Source organism: Simochromis diagramma, unplaced genomic scaffold, assembly GCF_900408965.1.
Source record: "Simochromis diagramma unplaced genomic scaffold, fSimDia1.1 OVJJ01000590.1, whole genome shotgun sequence".
NCBI classification, from domain to species: Eukaryota; Metazoa; Chordata; class Actinopteri; order Cichliformes; family Cichlidae; genus Simochromis; species Simochromis diagramma.
In genome coordinates this window covers 270,793-295,116 of record NW_024387057.1, presented here as the reverse complement: position 1 = coordinate 295,116, position 24,324 = coordinate 270,793, and the positions used below count along the sequence as shown (strand labels likewise).

The 24,324-nt window shown below is 44.0% G+C and overlaps 3 protein-coding genes across 3 annotated transcripts; 2 read left to right on the top strand and 1 right to left on the bottom strand.

Annotated features, from left to right (window-relative positions):
* Window positions 1–826: 826 nt before the first annotated feature.
* On the top strand, window positions 827–6,665 carry tinf2 (TERF1 (TRF1)-interacting nuclear factor 2). Its single transcript, XM_040045039.1, has 10 exons — window positions 827–1,241; window positions 1,360–1,562; window positions 2,966–3,055; window positions 3,439–3,534; window positions 3,610–3,720; window positions 3,845–3,968; window positions 4,056–4,890; window positions 5,291–5,349; window positions 5,429–5,505; window positions 6,186–6,665. Exons 1-10 carry the CDS (start codon window positions 1,214–1,216, stop codon window positions 6,303–6,305), a joined length of 1,743 nt encoding a protein of 580 aa, XP_039900973.1. The 5' UTR covers window positions 827–1,213; the 3' UTR covers window positions 6,306–6,665.
* On the bottom strand, window positions 6,251–11,707 carry dhrs4 (dehydrogenase/reductase (SDR family) member 4). The gene is made up of 9 exons (XM_040045091.1): window positions 11,582–11,707; window positions 11,297–11,412; window positions 10,846–11,023; window positions 8,464–8,565; window positions 8,181–8,251; window positions 8,037–8,088; window positions 7,355–7,489; window positions 7,190–7,245; window positions 6,251–7,107 (listed from the first exon to the last, which is right to left on the bottom strand). Exons 1-9 carry the CDS (start codon window positions 11,591–11,593, stop codon window positions 6,993–6,995), a joined length of 837 nt encoding a protein of 278 aa, XP_039901025.1. The 5' UTR covers window positions 11,594–11,707; the 3' UTR covers window positions 6,251–6,992.
* A 395-nt stretch (window positions 11,708–12,102) lies between these two features.
* On the top strand, window positions 12,103–24,317 carry efs (embryonal Fyn-associated substrate). Its single transcript, XM_040045014.1, has 8 exons — window positions 12,103–12,217; window positions 12,716–12,920; window positions 13,722–15,044; window positions 15,817–15,936; window positions 17,128–18,072; window positions 18,251–18,322; window positions 22,234–22,491; window positions 22,575–24,317. Exons 2-8 carry the CDS (start codon window positions 12,909–12,911, stop codon window positions 22,758–22,760), a joined length of 2,916 nt encoding a protein of 971 aa, XP_039900948.1. The 5' UTR covers window positions 12,103–12,217; window positions 12,716–12,908; the 3' UTR covers window positions 22,761–24,317.
* Window positions 24,318–24,324: the final 7 nt, after the last annotated feature.

The following is a 24,324-nucleotide window of genomic DNA, read 5'->3' as shown; positions in this document are numbered from 1 at the left end:
AGTAACACATTATGCCACGATCTAAAGAGACTCAAGGACAGCTGGGAAGCAAACTGACATCTGTCTGTATGGAAAGGTTTGAAAAAGTTATTTCTAAGGCTTTGGGACTCCAGTGAACCATACTGAGAGCGATTTTCCACAAAAGGAGAAAACTTGGACCAGTATGAACCTTCCAAATTCATACTAACAGTCAAACATGGTGGTGGTGGTAGTAGTGTGATGGTCTGGGGTTGCTTTGCTGCTTCAGGATGGCTTGCTGTAATTGTTATAACCATGAGTTCTGCTCTTTACCAGAAAATCCTGATGAGACTCACTGAAGGACAAGTTCACCTGGGCTATGGAAAAGACCAATGATCCAAAACACATCAGCAATTCGACCTCTGAATGGCTTAAAAAAAGAAGAAGAAAGAAAAAGTGTGTCAAAATTCCTCCAATGTCACGTGAAACACTTATTGCAAGCTATTGCAAACACTTGACCGCAGTTTTTGCTGCCAAGTTGGGCACAACCAGTTATTAGGTTTAGGTGGCAGTTATTTTTTTCAGAGGATCAGGTAGATTTGTACAGATTTTTTTTCGCCTTAATAAATAAAATTATCATCTAAAAACTGCAATTTAGAAACAGTAAATAAACACTTTCGGGTCGTTATAAAGATATAAACTAAATTAATTATTAAATTAATCTAAATTAATATTTTCTGGTATTCCTCGCCTCAGCTAATATATAATTTTCATTTCTATTTACCTTTTTTCCATTAAATGTTTTCTTTAAATCATGAAGTGTTGGCTGGCAGGCAACGTCAATACGTCATTTCCTGAAACCAGATTGGGTGCGCTTGTGTAAAACGTTTCAACACACGCCAGGGGTGGAGTATTGTGTTTTGATCTGAAGCACCGCCCATTCGGCAGATTCCAATGAACACTGCGAATGACTGCGAGCCTGTCAGTGAAGGCGGGAGGACGAGAAGGCAAACTTTTGATGGACGTGAACGAGCTTTATTTGCATCGCCGGAACAACAGCAGTGCCATTTATGTTTATCAACAGGTGGCTCCAAACAGTACTCGAGCTAGTATGTGTTATTATTCCTAAATAAGTTCCTCAGCATTCAGTGTTAGTGCCCGTGCTATTTTGAAGCTCAGTGCGGTTAGAAGCTCTCCAAGTTGCTAAGCTAACGTCAACTTTAGAGCCGGTTTCCTTCTGGACTTTTTCAGTGGAATGGCCCCCAGAAAACCAAAGGGAAGCGGTAAGCGTAACGTTTAAACTGGACGTGTGGTGATTGATGCCACTATTTCCAACTTTTACTGTCAGGAGCTCATGCAAGTGTGATTCAGTACTGTAGTCTATTTTTGTTTCTTGCGCAGATGCCAGCCTTCCTTTCGCTGCTCTCCAGCTGCTTGCCCCGCCTGTGCGTCTGGTGTCTGCAGCCCTGTGGAAGGTGCTGAAGCGGAGGGATGTGATGCAGTATGGGGTTGTGGAGGAGTTCGTGACATCTTCCTGTGAGGCTGTGCCTGGGTTGCTCACTGTGAGACACCAGGGCAGGCTGACAGTGGGGCTGAGAGCAAGAGTGAGTATAACAGGAGAAGCTTCACCTCTGTTGCTTGTGAAGCTCGCACACAAGAATTTCACTCACATGTACTGTACCAGTGTACCTGCACATGTGATGTGACAATAAAAGTGATTTGATTTGGAAATCGGATTTAAATGTGTGCTTGAACCACTGTACTGTGTCCAAGAATGGCACAGTCCCAGTCTCCACCTCTGCAGCTTTAGCCTGGAGTTTGCATGTTTATTAGGGCTTTGACATAGTATTAAAAAGGAAGCACACCATCCTAACCTCATTGCTGGAAGACAGCACAGCATCGATTAGGAAAAGTAACACTATGAACAAACTTGGAGTCATTTCTGACCAGGATATGTCCTGCAGATTGCAAATTGAAATATTATGCAGGACTGCTTTCTTTTATCTGCTCATCATCTTTAAAATTGGAAGCACTCTGTCTCAGTGAACCTTTTTTCATGCATTTATTGCATTTATTGCCAATTCTAACCTTTAAAATTATAATTCATGATTATCAAGTTGCTCTAAACACTCCCTGAAAACCCTTCAGTTGATCCAAAATGCTGCAGTGAGAGTACTGACAGGGACTAGAAAGACAGAGCATATTTCTCCTATATTGGCTTCCCTTTGTTGGATCCCTGTTAAATCCAGAATTTAAAATCCTTCTTCTTGCATACAGCTTGTCATTAATAGACCTTATATTATCCCTACAGTACACTTCCCTGTGAGAGTGCGTGTTTACTTGTGGTTCCTACAGTATTTAAAAGTAGAATGGGAGGGAGAGCCTTCAGCTTTCAGGCCCCTCTTCTGAGGAACCAGTTCCCAGTTTGGATTTGGGAGATAGACACTGTCACTACTTTTAAGATTATGTTACTCATTTTGATCCAGAATACTGTAGGGTCTTTATATTACAGTATAAAGTGCCTTAAGATGGACTGAATTTTATACCAGTGGGGAAAAAAGCCATAAAGACAGACTAAATCTTTGAACCTTTCAGTTACGAACCTTTCAGCAGACAGACGTTAGTGCCTATGTTATGCCCCTCAGCACTTGTTGACGCCGCTCTGTGCCTTAAAGTGGTCTGACACTTCATGGTTGAGTTGCTGTGGTCCATAAACACGTTCACTTTGCAATAACACCACTAAGAGTTGATGCTTGAATATCTAGGAGGGAAGAAACTTCACAAACTGACTTGTAACAACAGTAGCAGTTACCACGCACTCATTCTCACACCATGCAGACCTTTTTATAGAAGAGAGGAAAAACACACCAGTGATGCAAAATTACAAAAATATGATGGCGGTCCTCTCGGAGGCTATGAGAGTGGAGGCGGGGACTGTACCTGGTGTTTCTCTGTAGTCAGATGATCTTTACCTCATTCTTTTTTTGTTTGTTTGTTGTTTAACAAGTTGATCTTGGAGCTGTGCAGTTCACAGCCTGATGCTGAGGTGATTGAGGAACACCTGGAAAGAGTCCGTGTACCTGCTGGAACTTCTTCAGTAAGTGACCTCACAGATCACACTGCCATTTTTGACAACTTTTATTCTGTGGCGAAAATTTGATACTGATTTTCCTCAGTGTTTTCATATTTCTTCTGCTCTGTGATTGATTCATTTCAGGCACTGACCCCAAAACGTGGAGGTGATTTCGGAATTAAACATTGCTCAGTTGAACCTTTGATATTTAGGGAAGAGCTCATAGTGTGTTGCAGCACAGTACTTGTAGCTGAATACTTGCATTGTGATGCAAAGATTATGTATTCAAAAAGACGATGTGCCAAATGGGGATTTTTATGTTACCAATCTACATGTCTTATTTGCTTACTTGCAGATTTCCTGATTGTGGAGAAAATAAATGTAATTTCTTCTCTTTTTCTTCCCAGAGTAAGGATGTAAAACTAATGAGAACAGTGAGAGATTTCCATTCTTTGATTCACACGCTCCTCACAGACCCAGCGATTAGAGAAAAGTTCTACAAAGTGAGTACCTCGCCTCTACAGCACACACTTCAGCACCTCCACCCGCTGATGAACTTTCACGCCCTCTCCTGACAGGAAGTGTTTCCTGTGGATTATGGAGCAACGTTTGACCAGGAGCTGGAGAAGCTGCTGTGGGAGTTTTTGGTTCGACTGGACCAGCTGCTTCCTGTTCCCAACCTAGTACAGGTAATGAGAAAATGGCTGTTTCCATAGCGTTAGCCATGATTTATTGCTCTTATCGTCACTGCTTTAACAGTTTCTGTGTGCAAGAATTGATCTAATATTTGAGTTTTATTTATTTTTTTGTCAGACTGTAGCGTGGCTCAGTGACGCCCCCCCTGTCCTGGAGGAGTGTGCACGGGCAGCCACGCAGCCCCAGCTCCTGAAGATTTTACTTCAGCATGAAACCTGCCTTGGCCACCTGGAGTCAGCAGGTTGAAAAAGATAAGATCTGTGTTGTGACGACTGTGACAGGAAGACTTTGAGTGTCAGCTCATGATAATGCTCTTTGCTCTTTACAGCGTCACTACCTCCGAATATGGGAGACTCCATCCTGGCTTCACTCTCTCTGCCACCATCGGGAAGAGTCCCATCAGATCAGCCGACAGCAGCCAGGAAGTTGTCAGTGGATAAATCTGAGGGCGCCGAGCCAAAAAGCAAACCTTCATTTATCGCACCTGTTATTGGACTAATATCGAATGAAGACGTCCCGGTCTTGAACTCTGGCATTAAAAGAACACAGAGAAGTGATGGTCCAGCTGACAATGCTGGACATGAGCAGCTGAACTCCAAATTCACCTCAGTGAAACAGAGGCCAAAAGCCAAAGATAAAGGAGCGAAAGAAGGGCGAGAGCAGCTGGAGGAGGAGGAGGGATGCACCCTAAGTCAAAGGAGTGGGGTGAAGCGCAAGAACTCTGACAGAGGAGAAAGCGATTTGGAGGAGGAAGAAGTTCTAAGTGTAACAACACCCGTGGAAAAGAGACTGAGCGGGCAGACGCAGAGTAAAGGTGGCCAGAGGAGGAAGGAAGGCCGAGCAGAAACTATAAGAAAAGAGGGATGCAGCAGGGAAGTCCTGGCAGCCCGGATGAGAAAGCTAGGTGTTAAAACACTATATCACCCTGAAGATCAACACCTCTACTCTGTTTTTGTCGATTGTCTGATCATGGAGCCCAGGGTTGTCATCGAAGAAATGTCAGCTGCTTCTCTCAGGGCTAGTACATCTGGGACAGAGGAAACATCCTCTTACCAGGCACAAAACAAGCAGAGGAGGAAGTCACCGGCCACAACGTCAACGCAGAGACAGTCAAGCAGCCATCTGTCGTCTGACACAGAGTCTCCCGGCTCGCAAGACAAAGAGTAAGGGACTAAAGTGCATAATGGCAATAAACCAAGCACTGTGGTCTGTGTGAATAAGTAATATATGGGTAATGCTATGGCTGCATATTTGTTTAAGAACATGTTTGAAGTAAAAATAGATATTGTGGTTCAGTCGACTCGTTTAAACATGGTATAAACTGTCTGAATACAATAAAAACATCTGATTTAGCTCCACAGATTTCTGGTTTCTTTTGTCTGATATTAATGACTTAACTATGTGCAGCTAGATCACACACACTGATCAACATTTGTACTTCAGTGTTTTCTGGTTGCCTTTAGACTTCAGTTAGAAGTGCACGAAGCTAAGCAGGTCAGCTCTATGCCCCCCCCCCCCGTGATTACTCACCAGTTAACAGCTACTGTTGTTTCCCCTCAACAGAAACCATCCTGCACTACACAGCACGAGAAGCTCTCCCTCTCAGCAGCAGAGTGACACAGGTGAATGTGGGGTGTAATTATGTAAGAAATGTATCACCTGCAAAGGTTTGAGCTTATGTGTGTTTACTGTTCTGTTCAGAGGTGCTGGCCGGTGCAGAAGATGACGACTACGTGGCTGATTCAGAGGATGAGGCGACGAAGAACTTCAAAGTCAGGGTGCGTATGCAGAACACATCCAGTCTTAGCTTTGATTATACCTGAATGATGTGCAGTTTCAGACAAAATAGTATAAATGGGAGTGTAAAGCATAAGACTCGGGGGGGGCAAAATCGGCCTGGCAAGGACTTCAATCTGGCACATCGGGTGGCTTTGTAAAATGTGGAGGGCATGAATTGCAGGCTCAAATACATGTTCATGAGTTTTTACAGTTCTTCCTGCTGATAGAGAGCGCCGTCATGGCCATTCAGACTTCACCAAAGTAATTAATAGATAAAAAAATTAAATGACAACACATTGCTGTTTTCTCTTTGTTTTTCTTTATAATTCATTCACAGAAATTAAAAAAAAAAATAAAACAAAAACATTGCTTTATAATTACAAGACCTTTTCTGTATATTTATACATTAATTTACAGTTGAAGCCCAAAGATCAAGGCTGACATTTCTCTCATAGCTGAACAACTGAGATGTGCTGAGGCTTGTTTTTCTAATTTTAGATCTCAGGGGTTAAATGTGCAATTAAACACGTGTTTACACTGATAGAAAGACGAGTTTCTCTGGTCCGGCTCACTCAGGACTAAAACAGTGTAAAATGAGTTTGACGTCCCTGCTGTAACTGATGCCTGTAACACAGTAAACTCTTATTCTTAGTGCTTTGAATCCCTTTGTCTCCCCCAGCTGTTTATGAAACGCTACTACAAGACCAAACACGGCACCTACGTGCCCACCCTGAGGGAGTTTTGGAAACCTGCGATGACCCGGCGCCGCTTATTGTCTGCTGGACACAAACGGAGGTGATGAAATGATTTTTGTCCTCCACCGGCGACATGGTCGGAAAGAATAACAGGTTTTTAAATGCTATTGAGACTGATGGACACTTTTATCTTCCATTTGCTTGAAATAAACCTGACTCAGGGCGATTAAAACTTGAACAGGTGCTTTGACATCGTGGATAAACGTAGCCACGGTTACAGGCAGTGTCATACAGCTTTTTTTAAATCATTTAAATTGTATTTTTTAAAAACATATCTGGATTGTCTGTTACAAATGAAATATTTTTAACTTGCAATATGTAATAATATCTCTGTTAATAAAGTTTGTGGTGTTTTGTATGAAATATATGAAATGAAATGCAAAATAAAAACTGGTTGATGATGACACTGGTGCACGCTCCATTTGGTTCATCGATGAAGGCGAAGCTCTCAAACGGCTCCTGACGTTCAGCTCATGTAATGACTGATATTACATCAGTTTATAAAACCATCCCTGGCCTATAAATCATGAATATGTTTATGCACTGAAATAGCTTCTATCTCATAGCTGCTGCAGTTTAAAATGACATTTCCTCATTTTAAATTATTTTCTTTTACAAAAACATCAGATTTTTCATTAGAAACCTTTACACAACAAAAATCAACCTAGAAAACTCAAGACGCTCACAGTAACCCAGAGCTCTCTGTGCTTCAACGATTAAAAACGATGCGTTCAAAGTCGACAGTTCATCCCTCCGGTCACTGTGATGGTCTCTCCGGTGATGTAGGACGCTTCCTTGGAGCACAAGAACGCGATCACACTTCCGATTTCCTCCGGTTCTCCAACTCTGACAGGAGAAGCAAATTCAACGTGTCAAATCCTGGACTCTGAATATTACCAACAAGCTTTCCTGTGACCTCGAACTTCACCTTTTAATGCATAGCTGCTTTTTGAACTCATCCACGATGCCTTCATTCTGCCACAGCTGGAACAAAAGAGTTTATTATAAAAAGTACAACACTAATAAGAGAAAGCACGACTGAAATGCAACAAAAACCACATTTTTAGCAAAGGACTCCAGCGCGTGTCCTCACCGCAGAGCTGAAGCGGGTCTTGATTATTCCAGGGGCCACGCAGTTCACTCTTATGTTGCTCTGAGCCAGCTCAGGGGCCAGAGCCCGGGTTAGACCCAGCAAGGCCGTCTTACTCACGCTGTAAGGACCCAAAGCCTGGAGAGGTGCACATGCACACCACGTGAACAGGTTTGCAGAAACAAAACAGAGCATGTCACTTCTTTACATTCAGGTTTATGTCTCACTCGTTTTAAGTGCATATATCCATTATTAGCTGCTTTCAGCTGCTTCCTTATTAACACGGCGCCACAGCGGGTGCCTCTGCATGTTTGATTTGGCAAATTTTTTTATGCAAAATGCCTTTCCAGACACAACCGCCAAGGGATTTTTATGTTCTTCTGAAATCTCCTGGTACACTAAGACTACCTTACCAAACAGGGTTTCTAAGACTTTTCTCCCACTTCAAAAGCCATAAAAGCTCAGGCTCCACACCTCTAATGCTGTGTCAAACACTGGCAGATACTGGAGTCTGTGAGTAACATAGATGCTTAACATTACAGCTTTTCTCCAGAGAATTGCTTTCTCACTTCCATCTCTATGTCTCGATGTGATGTAAGGAGGCGACCAACCAATCCTGACCGCACTGATGAGATTCAGTCACAGCACCACACGAATTCCTGCCAAGGAGAAATTCCTCACTGACCTGCATTGGTTGGTATCCAGCCACAGATGACACAAATATGACATTTCCACCTCTGAAAGAAAAACACAGACCTGTGAGAGGTGTTAGAAATATTACAGCAGGCAGGTTTTTATGGACGCCCCTTTTGGTGCCATTGTCACTCACCCTCTCTTCTCCATATGAGGCGCCACCAGCTTGGTCATGAGGAAGGCTGATTTTACGTTCACATCTAGGATCTGAAAATGTCGACACAGTGACAGTGAATACTTTAAATAACAGAGTGATCTCAGAGTGACGTAAACAGCTCTTCAGAACCACATTTTGGATTTATGTTGTTTTTTTATGACAACATATCAGTGCTACTGTATCCTTCATTTAAAAAAAAAAAAAATGCTAATTTATGTCGTACATCATAAATGATTGGTGTGGGCTCAATTTTTGTACGTACCTTATCCCAGACCTCCTCTGTGGAGTCCATGATGTTTCCAAAGAAAGGATTGACTGCTGCATTGGACACCAGGATGTCAATGGCCCCACACCGATCCAGAGTCTGTACCAAACACAGAGCCAAGCATTCGTTCACGCTATTACACAGTGACGCCAACAAGTGGAGGACATTTTAACAGACACGTGCACTTCATCTCTTAATGCAGTTTGAGTCACAAAAGCAGCTGCTGATGTGAACCACGCTTTGCCCAAAAGATGAACTGTTTGCTTTCATGAAACTCTTACAAAGTCGTGTAAAAGACACTGTTCAGCAATCACAATCAGATACACTGTCTAAAACTCAACGCGTTTTAATTGTGTGGCCGCTGTCATCCTTAAAAACAAGCGTTGAATACAATAAGGTCAAAGGTACGCCACTAAATACTACACAAAGTCCAAAAGGAGCTCAGAGGAAAAGCTAAAGGAATGGCTGGAGCTGGTTCACATCTGTCTTAATGAGTCTACCATGCAGGCATGTTTTACGTGGCAGGACTCCACAGAAGAAACCACAAAAAAAAATGTAAAAAACCTCCACTAACGTTTTCCACAGAGCACCTTAGCAGTCCACAGTGCTTCTGGGAAACGTCTGCAGTCTGATGAATTGTCTGAATTGCTCATGAGCAGTTGAGTGATGCAGCATGACAGCGACCCCAACCTTAAAAATACAGCAGACCAAGAAAATCTGCTTCAGCTTAAACCCATCGGTTATTGTGGAATGACATCACGGACCAGACATCCTAATATGGCTGAGCTGGAGTGCCTCTTTAAGACAGAGGGGTCCATTATCCCCCCCTGAGCATGTGCAGCTACAGAAAGTGCTCTAGGTAACCACCAAACCACCAAAAGAGGCTCAGCTAATGGTTCCCACTTACTTTTTTCCACCACCACTGAGGATGATGAAAGGGGACTTTTTGCTCACAGTAACATGGAGAGTTTCAAATAATGACACCAGCATATGTACAAGTAATCACTGTGAGCCAGCTCAGGCTCAGACCGCCCGAAACGCTCAGCTTCAGGCAGCTTGTTCTGCTTTTAGCTCTCTGTGATGTCACTGAGCACAGATATCCTTAACATGCACATCTCAGGCACAAAGCTCTGACTGTGAACACTGAGGTAAATAGAGATAAGCTCCAGACTGTCCAAATAGTCTGTTTTTGAGGAGCAGCCAATCAGATGAAAGCACAGCAGTGCATGATAAGTGGACTTAAATAGCATAGACTTATACAGACTCATTCACCCAGTCTCACACACATTCATACGAGCTTTTATCTGTTCACACACACTCAGCGGGTGCAGTCAAACACCGATCCACCAACTCTCTGATTGGTAGATAACCCGCTCTACCACCTGAGCCACAGTGGCTCTTAAACTGTGGGGAAAGCCCTGCAGGTGTGGTGTGGATGATCGGGGACTTTAATGAGTTTGCGTCAGAGCTAAATATGTTAAAACACCAAAGTTACAGGGTAACTAATAACAGATGTAGACAGGCAGCTAAAGGCAAAATTACAGTTTTTGGACAGTCTGGTAAGACCATAAGAGTGGGTTCAGCTCTTCGTGCGAAAGAGCTGTGACAGCAACTTAAATCGTGAAAACGCTTTACATACAGTCCACATTAGAAACGGGAGGTATTTGAAGCAGTCATAGTGGTTCTCTGAGTCGTCCAGTCGCGCACAGCTGTAGTTTCAGTGCTTGTGTTAGCAGCATGCTCTGACTCTGCCCTTCACACTAAGCCTGGCAGAAGTAAGAAGCATCTGGGGTGATTTTAACTCATTGCCAATTAGTTACTTATTTCCTGCATAGAAAAAGAGGGAAACTGTAACTGGAAGCGTTCCTGTTGCTGACAGGGCAGAGGAATGTGGCAGTGAGGGACTTTGGCTTCATATAAAAACATTATAAAAACACATTTTCACAAATAGCAACTTTAAGTGGAACTACATTGAAAAAACAGGGAAAATATCAGGCTGAACTTTATTCTACTAAAATCCAGCTTGGATTCCTTTTTATTGTTAATGATTGATAAAAATTGTTAGGTGCACGTTGGCTGAACTTTTCTCCACCTCTCAAGTGGCTCATGCCAGATAAAGTTTCATAGGTTTTTTTTTTTTTTTTTTTTTTTTTTTTTTTTTTTTTTTTTTTAACAGAGGATCAACTGAGGGGCTAGACATATAATAATTATTTTGAACCATGAAGCTACTCTAATAGAGTCCAAGAGTAAAAATATATGTAGAAATGAGCACCCATTTAATAGTTGTGTTATAATAAAGAGCCAAAGCTTGGTCTTGTATAGTTTATGTGCTGCTCTAACACCACTGAGCACTCCTGAGCACGATGGATGGCTTCTTACCATCTGAACCAGTTGTTCTCGGTCTTCCCCTTTCCCGACATTACAGGTTGTTCCAGTCACTTGGATGCTCTGGCTCTGCAGCAGTGCCACAGCTTTGTCTACATTGGCCTGCCGCCGGCTGCTCACAACCACATGGGCACCTCTTTTTCCCAGAGCCTGAGCCGCAGCCAGCCCGATTCTGAGGAGGGGGGAGAAGAGCTCTATGATGCATCGCTTTAACCCCTTTACAGCTGTAATTACTCTCATGAATGTGCTGAATCTGAGAAATAAGCATTTTAGAACATACACAAAACAATCAAACAAACATGGACTAAGCTCTTCTATTACTAATTCTCCAATAATCAGTGATTTGTCATGATTGGAGACAGGTGACTAACACAGTCCTTGCTTGGTTACTGTTTGTTTTTCCTGGACAGCACCAACAATCAGGGGTCAATAACGTCATTCTTACCCATCTGTGGAGGCAGTGACTATGGCTACTTTGCCAGAAAGACTGCTTTGAGACATATTTCTTTGGCCAGCTACAAGATTGGTCCTAAGGCACCTGAATACACTCCTCAGCATCACCTGTGGACAGAGAGCACGCACGGATATGTTTTCAGCGCAAACAGCAGTTAAGTAGGGCAGAGGCCATGCACTTTGTTGAGCTCTCATTCCCAACTTTATTGTCACTCGCAGTCCGACACTTTACAAAGCAAATGCAGTTGTGCAAATGTGATGAAGAGGATTGTCTCACCCTGCAATGCATGAAAAGCTCAACACGAAGAGGTGCAGAGGAATAGTTTGATAAAAGACTCTCAAAGACCTTTGACTACTGACGATTCGTGTCGCTACAGTCGATATTTTCCGGGTAAACGTCCCTCTGTCAAAATAAAAGCATACAGCCTACTTCGCTCGCAATTGGCTGTGTGCATATGTATATAAAAGTGCTGAAACCATGCTCACTTTAATAATACTAGTAATTGTGCAAATTTATCTTTTTTCTATGGAAAATAAAGATAACAGCAGTTGCCAACAGCAGCTGACCGTTATTTTTCCCCATTTGAAAATCGTTTACCTGGTTTACAGAGTCAGTCGTCCTTAAACGCAACTTTTGGGAACGAGCCAATCAGAAGAGCTCTATTTTTGAGGCGACGGCTAGCTGCGCGATTTTACACATGTCGGGATTGGTGTAAACGCTGGAATTTACGCCCTGGTGTTACTTGTAGATCAGCGAAGCTCCACGACCTAAGAAAGGGGCGGAGATAATTTTGTTGTCATCGAAGATGATTGAACGGCGATGACCGCAGATTTTCACGCATGAAAAGAAGGGATTTACGTATCAGAGGCTGTACCCCAATGGGAAGTTTATCGGCGATAAGAAGAGAGAAAGGTAATAATTTTCATTACGGCGGTCCTGAGTGCTAACGCTGTTCGGTAAATAAATCGCCTTTGGCCGCTTTATACGGCGGTGCCATTGTTGTTTTGAACTAAAGCAGCACTAGCTAGCGCAGCGTTAGCCCGCGTTGGCTGGTGTTTAGTGGCTAGGCCGCGACTGCACGTCTATTTATACTGGCTACTGTTCAAATGAATTATCGTTTGACCTAGATAGCGGTTTCATACACAGCTGCATGCCGTATTTTAGACGCTCACTGCACACCGCTTCTTTTTTGCAAACGATGCTAAGCTGTTGCGGGCTTCCCCCGATAGGGTTGCCTTTAAAGAAACGTTACTGGGCGTGGAAGGCATAGACAGGTGTTACCTCCGTCCGCCTACCTTTCAGTTTCACGCCAGACTCAGAGCGCACGGGTGAAGTTTTGCTGTCTATACCTATTACATGTGACTCGTGAGAAAATAAACATTTAAAAAAGCGTTTCCGTGTGGATTTTAGGAGCCTTATGAAGACCGGGGACGACGGAGCCCCCAGACCGGGCGATGTGTCCTAAACAGAGCCAGCTGTGCCTCGGCACCGAGGGTCTCTGCCCACCGGAATATCCGTGACAGCTGACCTCCCAAAAATGACCCGACTGGTGTGGACACTTGAGTGATAATTTCTCGGAGACTAAGCTGATCACTTGGCAATCATGTCTGTCTCGGTGAGTACAGTTTTTCTCTTTGTGTTCGTGGATTTGCATGTGTTCGTGTGGCAGTGTCGCAATAGCTCGGATACTTTGAAAGTCAAGGAATAATTTGCTTTCCTCGCTTTCTTTCTTTCTTTCTTTTTTTTAAACAGGTTTATTTGTTCTCTGTGTCTTATATTGGGATCCTCAGTGCCTCCATTGCAAAAGAGGTCCCACATGGCTCATTGGAGCTCGGTTGTCCCCGGGGGGTTGGTTTAGAGAATGAAAGGGGGCCTGACTCTCTGGCTTTGGGTTGGCAATTAAACCCTAAACAGCAAGGGACAGATGTGCCTCTCATCCCCTCCCCCTTCCCTCTCATCCCGCTCATTACCATTAAGCTCTTGTGTCCATTTGATCATTGATCCTCCCTGACTGTGGCCCTCTTTCTCCCTTCCTCAGGATGAATTGCACAGCTGTGAATTTTGATTTGGCTTTTAAATTTTCCATCTTTTTCTTTTTTTTGTTTTGTTTTGTTTTCGTTTGCTAATTCCCCCCCCCCCCCCCCCCCACCAGGTCTTTCACACAGACATTTAACGAGATCTTCCCTATTCACTCCCTTTCACTCTCCATTCAGCATCGAAACAATCACCCTTTTTATACTCCTCACTTGGCACTGCCACGTCAATGTACTTGTTTGTTTGTGGCGTGCAGGGAGTGTGAATTCAGGCTGTTGATTAATTTGTGCTTTCATATGGCCATTTTAGTTGTTGTTTTTGTGTGTGTGTTTTTGTGGGTCAGTGCTGATCACTGCTGCTCTCGTCTCTTCCTCCTGCACAGACGGTATTGGCAAAGGCGTTGTTTGACAACACGGCAGAAAGCCCAGAAGAGTTGGCTTTCCGAAAGGGCGACATCCTCATGGTTCTTGAACAGGAGCAGAGCGGCGGGCCCGGGTGGTGGCTCTGCTCGCTGCATGGCAGACAGGGGATCGCCCCCGCTAATCGCCTTCGACTCCTTCAGACCGCCCCGCCCCCTGGCTCGGACCCCTGTCGTGGCTCCAGTGAAGACTCGGTCTACCTGTCGCCTGGTGCCCCGCTGGCTCGGACCGCGAATGATGCGGACGGAGTTTATCGCTCCCCGCCAGCGGTGGGCGAGGGACGAGGAGCGGGGTCGAGATCAGGGGAGCTACGCAGAACTGAGGGCGGGCGGCCACGCTCGCACTCTAGCTCTGGCACCCGGCCCAGACCTGACTGGGATATCGGGGTGGTGGGGCGTCCACGCTCACCCTCTTTGAGGGGACGAGGAACAGACATGACAGGAGCGGTTTATCAGAGCCCAGTGAGTCCCGCGCCTGCAGCAGCTCAGCATGCGAGGCAGCCAGGAGCTCACCTGGCTTCAGAGTCTGTGTATCTTGCCCCCAGCGGAGTGCCGAGGACGGCCGATGAAGCAGAGGACGCTACATATCTTGTTCCCAGAGAAACACTAACCACGGGGGCCTCGGATGACTGTTACTTGGTGCCCAAAGGCACGCCTCTTGCAGGCGATGATGTTTACCAATCCCCAACGGGAGGCTCTGTGGCCAGTGCTTTTTGCTCTAATGGACCATTGATAACCAATGGAACTACAGCTACCCCCCAATCAAAAGCGAACCAGGACACACCTGGGATGTACCAAACACCCACTTCTGCGGGAGTGAGCCTTCCGAGGACACCAGCGACAATTCTGGCTCACCACTACCCGCCTCAGATAACCTCTGCCCAAGCGTCTCCTCGAGCCCTGCTCAAGGGAGCTTCGCCCACCCCTGCCGCTGCCAGGGGCAAGCCCGGCCTTGCCTCTCACCGGGGATCCCCATTGCTTATCAGAGCTGGCCAGGTCAGGGCTCCTGGATCGCCAAATTTCGCCCGCAAACCACCTCCACCAGCACCTCCAGTAAGGAGCGTCACCAGGAAGGACACACAACCATCACTGCCGTCAGCTGACTCTAACTCTGTCCCCAAATCTGCTGCTCAAGCAACTTCAGCAAGCCTGCAGCAAGAAGAGGGCAAACAGAGGGCAGCCCCCCAGGGAAAGGAGGAAAGGACGAGTAATGGCGTGGAGAAAAGCAGCAGTGTGCAGAATCAAAAGGGAGAAAATCAGGATTATTCAGATCCTGTTGACGATCAGGTATGTGACGATTGTACTTAAAGCGATAAAAAGTTGTTCTATCTAATTCTCCAGTATTTATAAAGTAAGAATAAAGTTATTACCTGTTAATAACAGGGTTTTTCCTGGCTCAGCAGCTCTGCATGCTGTGAAGGCAGTGAGCCTGTTTCCTTGCCGGACAGAAAAAAATCTGCGTTTCCTGTTCAGTTTTGACCATTTGATAAAAAGAAATGTGACTCATATCAGTTAAAAAATAAGTGTTTCGTTTTTGTTAAATGCTTGGTTTTTGTTTCGTTCTTTGGAAACCCTGCTGGGTTTCATCTAGGGGGTGGGGGAGGAGGCATTTTCAGTGGTGTGTTAAACAGGTTGGGTGACATCATAAGCAGTTTTTTTCCTCTGCATACAGAAGATGTTTGTGAAAGAAGTGGAAAAATCACCAGAAGTGTTACAAAATAACTTTAAGTCAGTATTTTTTTTTAAGCATGGCTTGATTTACAACAGTTTTGTTTATCAAATATCAGGAAACTGCATAAACTTGTGTTAACTAAGGTAACAAAGACTGTTCCCTAACTATATGTGGACTGATTGTTCTCATGTCCGTTGTCAACGCCCCGCACCAAAACTTTAAAGACGTCTATTTTGAGCCAGGAAAAGCCCTTCACCATGTACATGAATCCTTTTATTACTCCTGGATGGTACTTGTTTGGCAATTTATTGGGAATATTTTAGTGTTAAATTAAATATTTTTTTTATGATTTTTTTCTTTTTTTAAATTCTAATGTTGCCTTGTTAGGTATACGATACACCTCCGAAGGGCAGGTGGCAGCATCCAGTCCCCTCTGCACTTGGAGAAGATGACAGCATTTACGACACCCCCCGCAGTGTGCCACCGCAGGCCGACGCTGAGTCAGAGGTAAAGACTTTGCACACGAGGCTGACTTATGGATAAACCTCTGAATTAGTGTCTAAAGCAACCGCTTATTTTTTGTTTGACCGTGAGCTGTCAAGTGGCTTTATATCCTCTTTGCCTTCCTTGTGTGGCCACGATGAGCTCCACTGCTGGCTGTGGTAGCTTGGAAGTTCAGTGTTTTATAATGATTAAATGTTTGGGACAAACTGTTTTCCTGTGGTCAATCCATCCACCTGTTTTCATATCTAGGTCCACACACATTTATTTAATTAATTAAACCAGTATTAAATATCACTTAGAGGAATTACTGAAACAGTGGTACGTTGCAGTTGGTGCTTCATCTCCCGGCACACAGAACGCAAAATCAACTTTAGAGAGCGTCTGACAGAGAATTACTCACAGGGCTTCTGTGTTTCTGTTTTGTTCCTGTCATATTTGTCACCTGACAAACATCCAGCAGAATCAAAATGCTCTGATTACCCCCAACCCTAGTATATTAATTTGCTGGGAACTGTGGGAATCTGCTGTGCTGAATGCATGCCTACACAAGCAAAGAACAAGAGATGACTATCATATACCCCGCCACTATTTCTTCCCACATTCCAGTATTAGCCTGTCTCCCTGCCCCCCTTCGAGGCGAGGCCACACCTGTCTCTGTGTGCTCCTGGAGCCAGTCTATCCAGTACAAATGCTGCTTCTATTTTTCTCCCAGTCACACCCATCTGTCACAACCATGCCAAGGATACACCACCGCCATCACCACCACCACCACCACATCCCTGCCCCCAGTGGTCTCCACTTTAAAGTTGCTTGAAAATGTGTGCCAGCTGCTGGGTTATTTTTTCCCTCCTTGCCTGCAGTCACTGTATGTGGACTGCAGGCTCACTTGCTTTAAGACTTAATGAATAAAAATGTGTTTCCTGCATCAGTGGGAGTCAGTAACTCTTTGCTGGATGTACCTACGGAGTGCGTATGGGTTCCTTTTTTTAATGTAGCATATAATTGGTACTTACTGCATTTACTGCATGGATGAAATGTTATTATTATTATTATGCCATTATTGGACTAAATAATAAAGAATCTACCTGGAGTATCTTCCTTCCTTTCTTCATATGTTTTTCAAATTTCAAAGTTTTGCAATGTTTTCTTTATTTATTTAAACAATCAAATCTGCTTTTCCCTCTTCACTGATAGGTCTATGATGTCCCCACAATCACTCTGACTAAGGCCACAGTAGATGTTCAGCCTGACGAAGCTGATGATGAAGTCTACAGTGTCCCTACACTTCCGGGCGTCCCTCTGGCACCGGGAGAGTCGACCAGCAGCCTCTGTGGGGAGGAAGTTCCTCAGGTCGGACGGGTTTCTTGCGTTCCTGGATCCGAGAAACGAGCCAGTGGTGGAGATAATAGCCGTGGTGACTCTGAGCCCGATGGTGGGATTTATGACATGCCAGCTCTGACTGTCGAAGTCCTTCCTCATTCCTCATCATCTTCTTCCACCTCCACACGCCGCCTCTCTGTGTCTAGTAACGGCTCTGGTGACATGCAGTGGCGAGCTTCGCTTTCCAGTCTGGTCCACTCTGTGCTCACCACAGTCTCCAACTCGCCCTCCACTCTGTCGTCACGGGACCTGGCTACCTCACTGGCTGAAATCCTGTCCACCTGGAAAGCCAGTCATTCAGGGGATCCCCCGCCACCCCTTCAGCAGGCCTGGGCACGCTTATCGGACCTGCTCCCAGCATTGTCTGCCGTCGGTAGCGCTCCTCCATCCGAAGGGCTCTTGTCGCTGGTCCAGCGCTCGCTTGAGGAAAGCACCCTCCTCTTACAGGCTCAGGGCCGGCCCCGTCTGCCTTCCCAAGAATCTCTGTCACGTAGGCCGTTGCCTGCGCTCCCGGTGCCTGATGGGAAGTCATCTGGAGGAGGAATGGGTTCCCGTAAAAGCAGCTGGATCCAGGAGAGGCCTCTGCCTCCAACCCCTCAGCCTGCTTTCCCCTTGCCTCCTACTCCAGCCACGGTGATGCTCACAGTGGGCCCTGCTGATGAAGAAGATGACCCCAGCAACGAGTATGCTGGGATCGGCTTGACTCCCATCCCGGCTCCAGCTCCTACTGGAGACAGTGTTGGATATGTAAAGCTGCAGGTTCGTTTTTATTATGTTAGGAATGCATTGTTTTATAGTATCACATTAATTTCTTCCTTACCTTGATATTTATGCTATATATGCATCTAATTCCTTACAGTTTCTGTTATTGTGCTTTAACACATTTTTTCCTTTGCTGGTAACTAGTCACACATGTTCTCTGGTCACTTTGCTCTAGGGTAAACCTGAACCGCCTCCTGACGCCCGCACTGAGAACGGACAGACACAAACTATCACCTCAGAGCCACGGGTGAGCTGTTCCCTCTGTGTTTTTACTTCTGTTTACGTGATCCTTTGCTCCTGACTCACTCACAGTGATTCCCCACAGCGAAGGCATCGATTCACTCTTGTTTTCACAGTCTGCTCTGTTTACTAGTGAACAGTATGACTCTTTAATCCAGTTTGCAGCAGCTGTTTGTTTTAGCAATACAAGCTTTATACTCCATAAGTTAACCTAGTGCTGTGTATTTGTATGCTACTGCAGTCTTTCAAATGAATCTGTTTATTCCGCAGTTAATTCTGAAATCAGTCATCCAGGTTGACAGGAAAGTCAAGTAAGCACATACATCAGCAAAAATGTATGAAGTGCCATCAAAAAAATGAAATTCTTTTTATCTGTATTTGGCCTCCATCGCTTCAGAACTAGTCACATTGTGGATGGATACGCCGTTCCTTGGCCCATTTTGTAAGCACCTCAGGCACCTGGATCTCCTCCACTGTGCCAAAAGAAATCTTGAATTCCATTTTGGAAAAGCGCATGAGGTTGAAATCTGGAGAATAAAGCAGAGCAGCAGGGAAAGATGGTGGTAGAGGTGCAGCCAAAAAAACTTGGATGTGAGCAAGCATCCATCAAAACTCTGGGTTAGCGCTGATCCTCTCCCTCAGTCACCTCAGGGTGTTTGAGGAGAACTCTGCTTTGATAGCCTGACAAATTGTGGCCTTCATCTCTGTGAACATGGGCTTCTTGCATCACCATGTGTCAACCCTAGATGTATATGTATGTGTCATCTGCACAGCAATTAAAAATATACGTTCACATACTTTTGCCAAGTGAGAGTATGAAGACGGAAAATAAAATGGGGCTTTAAATTGAACCTTGTGGTACACCACAGGCATCAACACGACCATGCTGTGCTCAGTTTACACACAACGACAGTCTCTGAGCTTTTTTTTTTAATCACACCTTGTCCTGTCTTGCGCAAACTCGAAGTCAGTTCTGTTGCATCAGACTGAAGTCATGTCTTCTTATTGCTCCGTCTGCATTTTTCCTGCCCCTCGCTACATTCCTTTGTTTTGTCATCGACGGGTAACAAGAGGTCACTTGTGGATCTCAACAGACTTTCTTACATAGGATGGAGACTCCAGGACAATGAGTGACAGAAGAGCACAGTCATCCTTTGAGCAGTGGCTGACGTGCTGTATGGACCCTCTGTTTGTACGACTCGGGTTCAGTTCAAGGCTGCCTGCTTTGACTTACCATATGCTAATTTGGTTATATATTTTCTGCTCTCATTAGCAGCTTTTTCATGTGTTATTAATACATTTCCTGTTATTTGACTATTATATTAGGACCATTTTTTGTGTATGTATCACATGCTTTGATCCTATTTGGATTTTATGAAGACAAACAGCCTTAAACAGTTATTTGGCACAATTAACAGTAGCTGCAATTCTTGCGCAACTCTGATAGGAAACTCTGACATTTAGGACTTTGTCTTTGCTGGCTAATATTAAAATATGAAGTCAGTTGACTGAAGCCTAGAACTACGTTGACAATCAAATGCCTTCTCTGGCACACGATTTGTAAGTGGGGTGTTAATAAAATGTGAAAATGTCTTAAGCTTTGAGATGAAGGAATTTCTGGGCTTTAGGATGCAGTCCTGTGACAGTCTGTTTTGGTATTTTGGAGCTCAGTTAGGAAAGAAATAAATCAGAAGGAGCCATTTGGACTCTAAGACGTTTATTGCAGGTGGTTTCTCAGCGTCTTTTACACTTTGTGGACTAAATGATTAGTCAAGACATGGTTGCAGATTATTGCTAAGGTTAAAAAATAATATAGAATACTTTGCAAAAGTCTTGAGCCACCTTTCATTTCTTTATATCTGACTCTATTGTAATTGTTTAAAGTGGTCTTGAGCAATAGTTCTCCAGTCTTTCTGAAGCTCCCTTAAAGTTTTTCTTTGGCTGCTTTTTCACTCATTTTCAGTCCAGTCCTCCTACCTGACCATTTTCAGACGTATGAATCATGCAATCGTAAAAAGCACCTAACTCAAGTGATGAACCAGAGTTCTGTCTACACATCATAATTTAGCAAAGAACCAATATTAAGTGGTATCTTTAGGCACTTTGTTAGTAGCTGCCTGCTGCAACAACACATCATTTGATCCCATTTTTTTTAAAACATATATTTATTGGATTTTGCGTTCAAAAACATCCAACACTTTAAACATCTTGAACATATGGCAGTAAGAAAGCAATAAAAATACAAAGCGCTAAAAAAACCAAACAAACAAAAACGCATATTCCCAAATTTAGTTATGTATTTTTCATTACCTCACTCTCTCCCCACTTCCTCAACTTCCCTAAACAAACTAAACTTGATGTTACATTGTTTAACCATTGGTCAAAAGAGGGGCTATCAACATTCTCCCAGCATACTGCAACACAACGTTTGGCCTGCAGTAAGCAAAGGTAAACAGTCTTTCTCTCTGTATGAGATAAATTACAGTCATCTGAATAAATGCTTAAAATACAGAACACAGGACTTAACAGAACAGGGGAACATGGGACCCGAGAAATGCATTTTAACACTGAGCACCAAAACTTTTCAATCTTTTTACACTTCCACAAACAGTGATACAATGAAGCTTGGTGATTGGTACACTTACAACATTTGTCCAGTATATTAGGATCAAATTTATTTAGTTTTGCAGGGGAGACATTTGTTCGATGGTTTGGGTGTGTGTCTTTAAACATATTTTACTCCACTCAATGGGTGAAATATCTTCTTCTAAGTCTTGTATTCACTCCTGTCGCTTATTGTCTGAGGTGCCTCTGTGCTTCTCAACCAACATGTTATAAAACTGAGAGACCGAAGCAATTTTTTGTAACGTGTTTCTAGGATGGAAAGTGGAGGCTGTTGCACTGAATTATTTGATTGAGCCAGAATAAAACTTCATTTGTTATTAGTTGAATATATAACAAAGATGACACAGTTACAGACATAAAATTGTATTTTTGCATGAATTAGGTGATTCCCAAAGAGCAATTAGCGGAATATGTAACTTTTCTCAGCATTTTGTGAAATGTGTCCTTAAAATTTTTTTTGAAGAGACAGAACAAGTGGAGGACAAAAGAAATGTCAAGCCCCCCAAAATTATCTACAGCAGATGAACAGTTTCATGTTCTTTGTAATACATGGGGAAAAAAATCCAACAAAGACCCTGCACAGGGGCTGAGAGATGCTTCAGTTGATCCATCTGCTGCTCACTGAAGCCTCATCAGAAGTGAGTGTCCACAGGCATCTGTAAGACACGGAGGAGGCTCTGTCATGGTTTGGAGCTGTATTTTAGACAGTGTTGTTTGAGATCTTGTCAAAATTGGTTGAATTATGACCGCAGGTCATCATGAACATCAGATTATGATCCATTTAAGAACATCTCACACTGGCAGCATCTTCGTTTTTCGGCATGACCGTCATCCCAAAAACACTGTCAGTGGAGTGGCAGAGCCTGGACCCTCAACATTATTGAAGCAGAGTGGGACCATCTTGACAGAGAAGAGAACCAAAGACTGCTTGAAGAAATGACACCAAGGATTGCATAAGAGAGTTCAGACTGTGAAGAATAAAGCCAGTCATAACCAATATTGTACCACCTCTGTTTTTGCCTTATATACTATATTTTTATGTATGTTTCCACATGTTTTAATAAATCGCTGCTCCCATTTTCCATGCAATATCCTAAGAAATAATGAGATTTGCACAGTGCTGTAAATATGTGCGTTGTGTTTTTTATTTTCATTTCTCAGGACTTCTTTCAGTTTGCTGTTTATGTATCTGAAAGTCTTGTTTTCATTCTCCTTAATTCAAATTAGAAACCTTCTGGCTACTTTCCTACATTTCTTGTGCTGATTTTCATTTTCCTTTCTCATCTTTTTCAGTTTACCCCCTCCCCTCCTCTGCCAGTTTCCCTCTCCTTGGAGGACTCAGAGCTGCTCTCCTTCTACTCCTCTCAAAGCCTCGCTCACCTCTCCTGCCTGGCGGACGCCGTCGATGTGCTCTTCAGCAGCGTGAAGGGAAACCAACCTCCTCGAATCTTCGTCGCCAGAGGAAAGAGCCTCATTGTAACTGCGCACAAGCTGGTATTCATCGGGGACACGCTCTCCCGTCTTCTCACGTCTGCTGACCTCCGGGCCAAAGTATGTGGAAAAGTTGGCATGATGTTTAGATCCGGCATTTCATAGCGGTGTAATATCTTTAATATTTTTTTTCCCCCCATCAGATCACTACCTCGGGGGGACGGCTCTGCCAAGCTTTGAAGGCCGTCGTGGTGGCAACAAAGGGTGCTGCACAGAACTATCCATCAGTATCTGCCACCCAGGAGATGGTGGACCGTGTCGCAGAGCTCTCCCAGCAGGCGGCCGGCTTCTCCACTCTGCTGCAGCGTCTGGCAGAAATATCTTCATGATGTTTCTTAGTGCTTACGTTAAAACAAACAACTTTGTCTACACTACACATCTATTTCCTCCTCTCTGAAATGCCTTATTTGTTGTTACACTCGTTCATTACCCCTGTGCTTGAATGGGATGGAAGGAAGCGAAGCCGAATCCTGCGGCGAGGCGTTTGTTCCTCGCCACAGCTGTTATCCAGCTGTTTTCACCGTGTTGGTTGTGTCGTCTGAGCGCGTGCTGGTTTGCCTTTGTTTCTCCACTGACCTCTGTGCTTTGATGCCAGGCAAAAATAGTTTTTTAAGTGTTAATTTATTGAAGATTTTGAAGCCCCTGTGTGGTTTAAGTGTCCGTGTGGACTTCCTATTTTGGGAGCTTTGCTTTAATGTGCTTGCCATATTTTTTTCTCCCCCCCCACCCCACCTCTCACATGATAGCCATTTTTCCTTCCTTCCTCTATTTATTCAGCCACCCCCGATTTCCAGAAATAGTCCAGAGGAGGAGACTTTACATCCTTTTTTCTTACTGTGATACCTGAAGGGCCTTTTGTGATTTTCAATTCAGAAGCTGCAGAAGCAGCATGTTGTGTGTGTGTGTTTGGGGGGCTTTATTTGGGAGAAATGTTGGAAGTTTTCCCAGCTTCTATTCTCAATCTGTGCAAGTGTTTGCGTGTTTTGTGTAGTGCCCCATTTCCACTTAACAAGAAACATCTCCTTACTCATTCTTCAGTTTGCACGTGTTTCACATCTCTATGAAGAAAAACAAAAGCTTTTTTGTCACAGAGGGAGAATATGTCTGTGGGTCGATGAAGGGATTTTTGATTGAGCAACGTTAGCTGGGTGACAAATTGCCTCATCCTATTCTTTCCCACAGTCATGTGGCAGGTTTGGTAATGGATGCGAAACCTGTTGACCGAGTTCACCTGTCTTCACACGTCTTGTTATGACTTGCATCACTTCTCTTCTTTGACTTTTGCTTTTCAGCATCATTTTCCCGTAAACTGCCTGTCATCGCCTCTTATTTATGTCCACTTTGATAGTTTGAAGCCATCTTATTGTGGAAGTGCACACCAGAAACCAGTTGTCATTATTATGACGGAACAAAGACGGGGACGATGGTTAACTCTACATCAGTTTGTGGGACTTTATTGTGATCGTGAACCTATGCCTGTGGAATGAAGCATAGTCTGCTTTTCAATTTAAAAGAGACACTTTTTGTATTTTACAATCCATGAAAACAAACCTGTTTTGTGTCTAACACTACTCCACTTTTCATACTGACAGGTGCACAGCACGGCCTGTGAGTCATAATTGGTATTATGCTCCTCTCTGCGACAACACGTCAGCATATTCACACTACACATCTTGTTTGTGAGAGAACACAGCCAGGGGGATAAAACTTGAATATAGCACTACCTTCTCTTCTGGCAATCATATTACTTTACCCCCCCCCCCCCCCCCCCCCTTTATTTCCCCCTACTTTTTCTTTTTCTAATGTTTCAGATTTAAATTGTTGACTTGGTTTCCAGCTTTTACATTTTCTTTGCTGCAGTGCCACCCTGTGGAGGTTTGAAGTATTTTCCAA

Coding starts and splice junctions, on each gene's coding strand:
- tinf2 (XM_040045039.1), top strand. CDS start 1,214: ATGGCCCCCAGAAAACCAAAGGGAAGCG. Junction 3,969..4,055: donor TGGCCACCTGGAGTCAGCAG/GTTGAAAAAGAT, acceptor TGCTCTTTACAG/CGTCACTACCTCCGAATATG. Junction 5,350..5,428: donor TCAGCAGCAGAGTGACACAG/GTGAATGTGGGG, acceptor TGTTCTGTTCAG/AGGTGCTGGCCGGTGCAGAA.
- dhrs4 (XM_040045091.1), bottom strand. Junction 8,252..8,463: donor CAGAGGAGGTCTGGGATAAG/GTACGTACAAAA, acceptor CGACATTTTCAG/ATCCTAGATGTGAACGTAAA. Junction 7,490..8,036: donor CTGGATACCAACCAATGCAG/GTCAGTGAGGAA, acceptor GCACCTCTCCAG/GCTTTGGGTCCTTACAGCGT.
- efs (XM_040045014.1), top strand. Junction 15,045..15,816: donor CAGATCCTGTTGACGATCAG/GTATGTGACGAT, acceptor TTGCCTTGTTAG/GTATACGATACACCTCCGAA. Junction 18,073..18,250: donor TTGGATATGTAAAGCTGCAG/GTTCGTTTTTAT, acceptor ACTTTGCTCTAG/GGTAAACCTGAACCGCCTCC.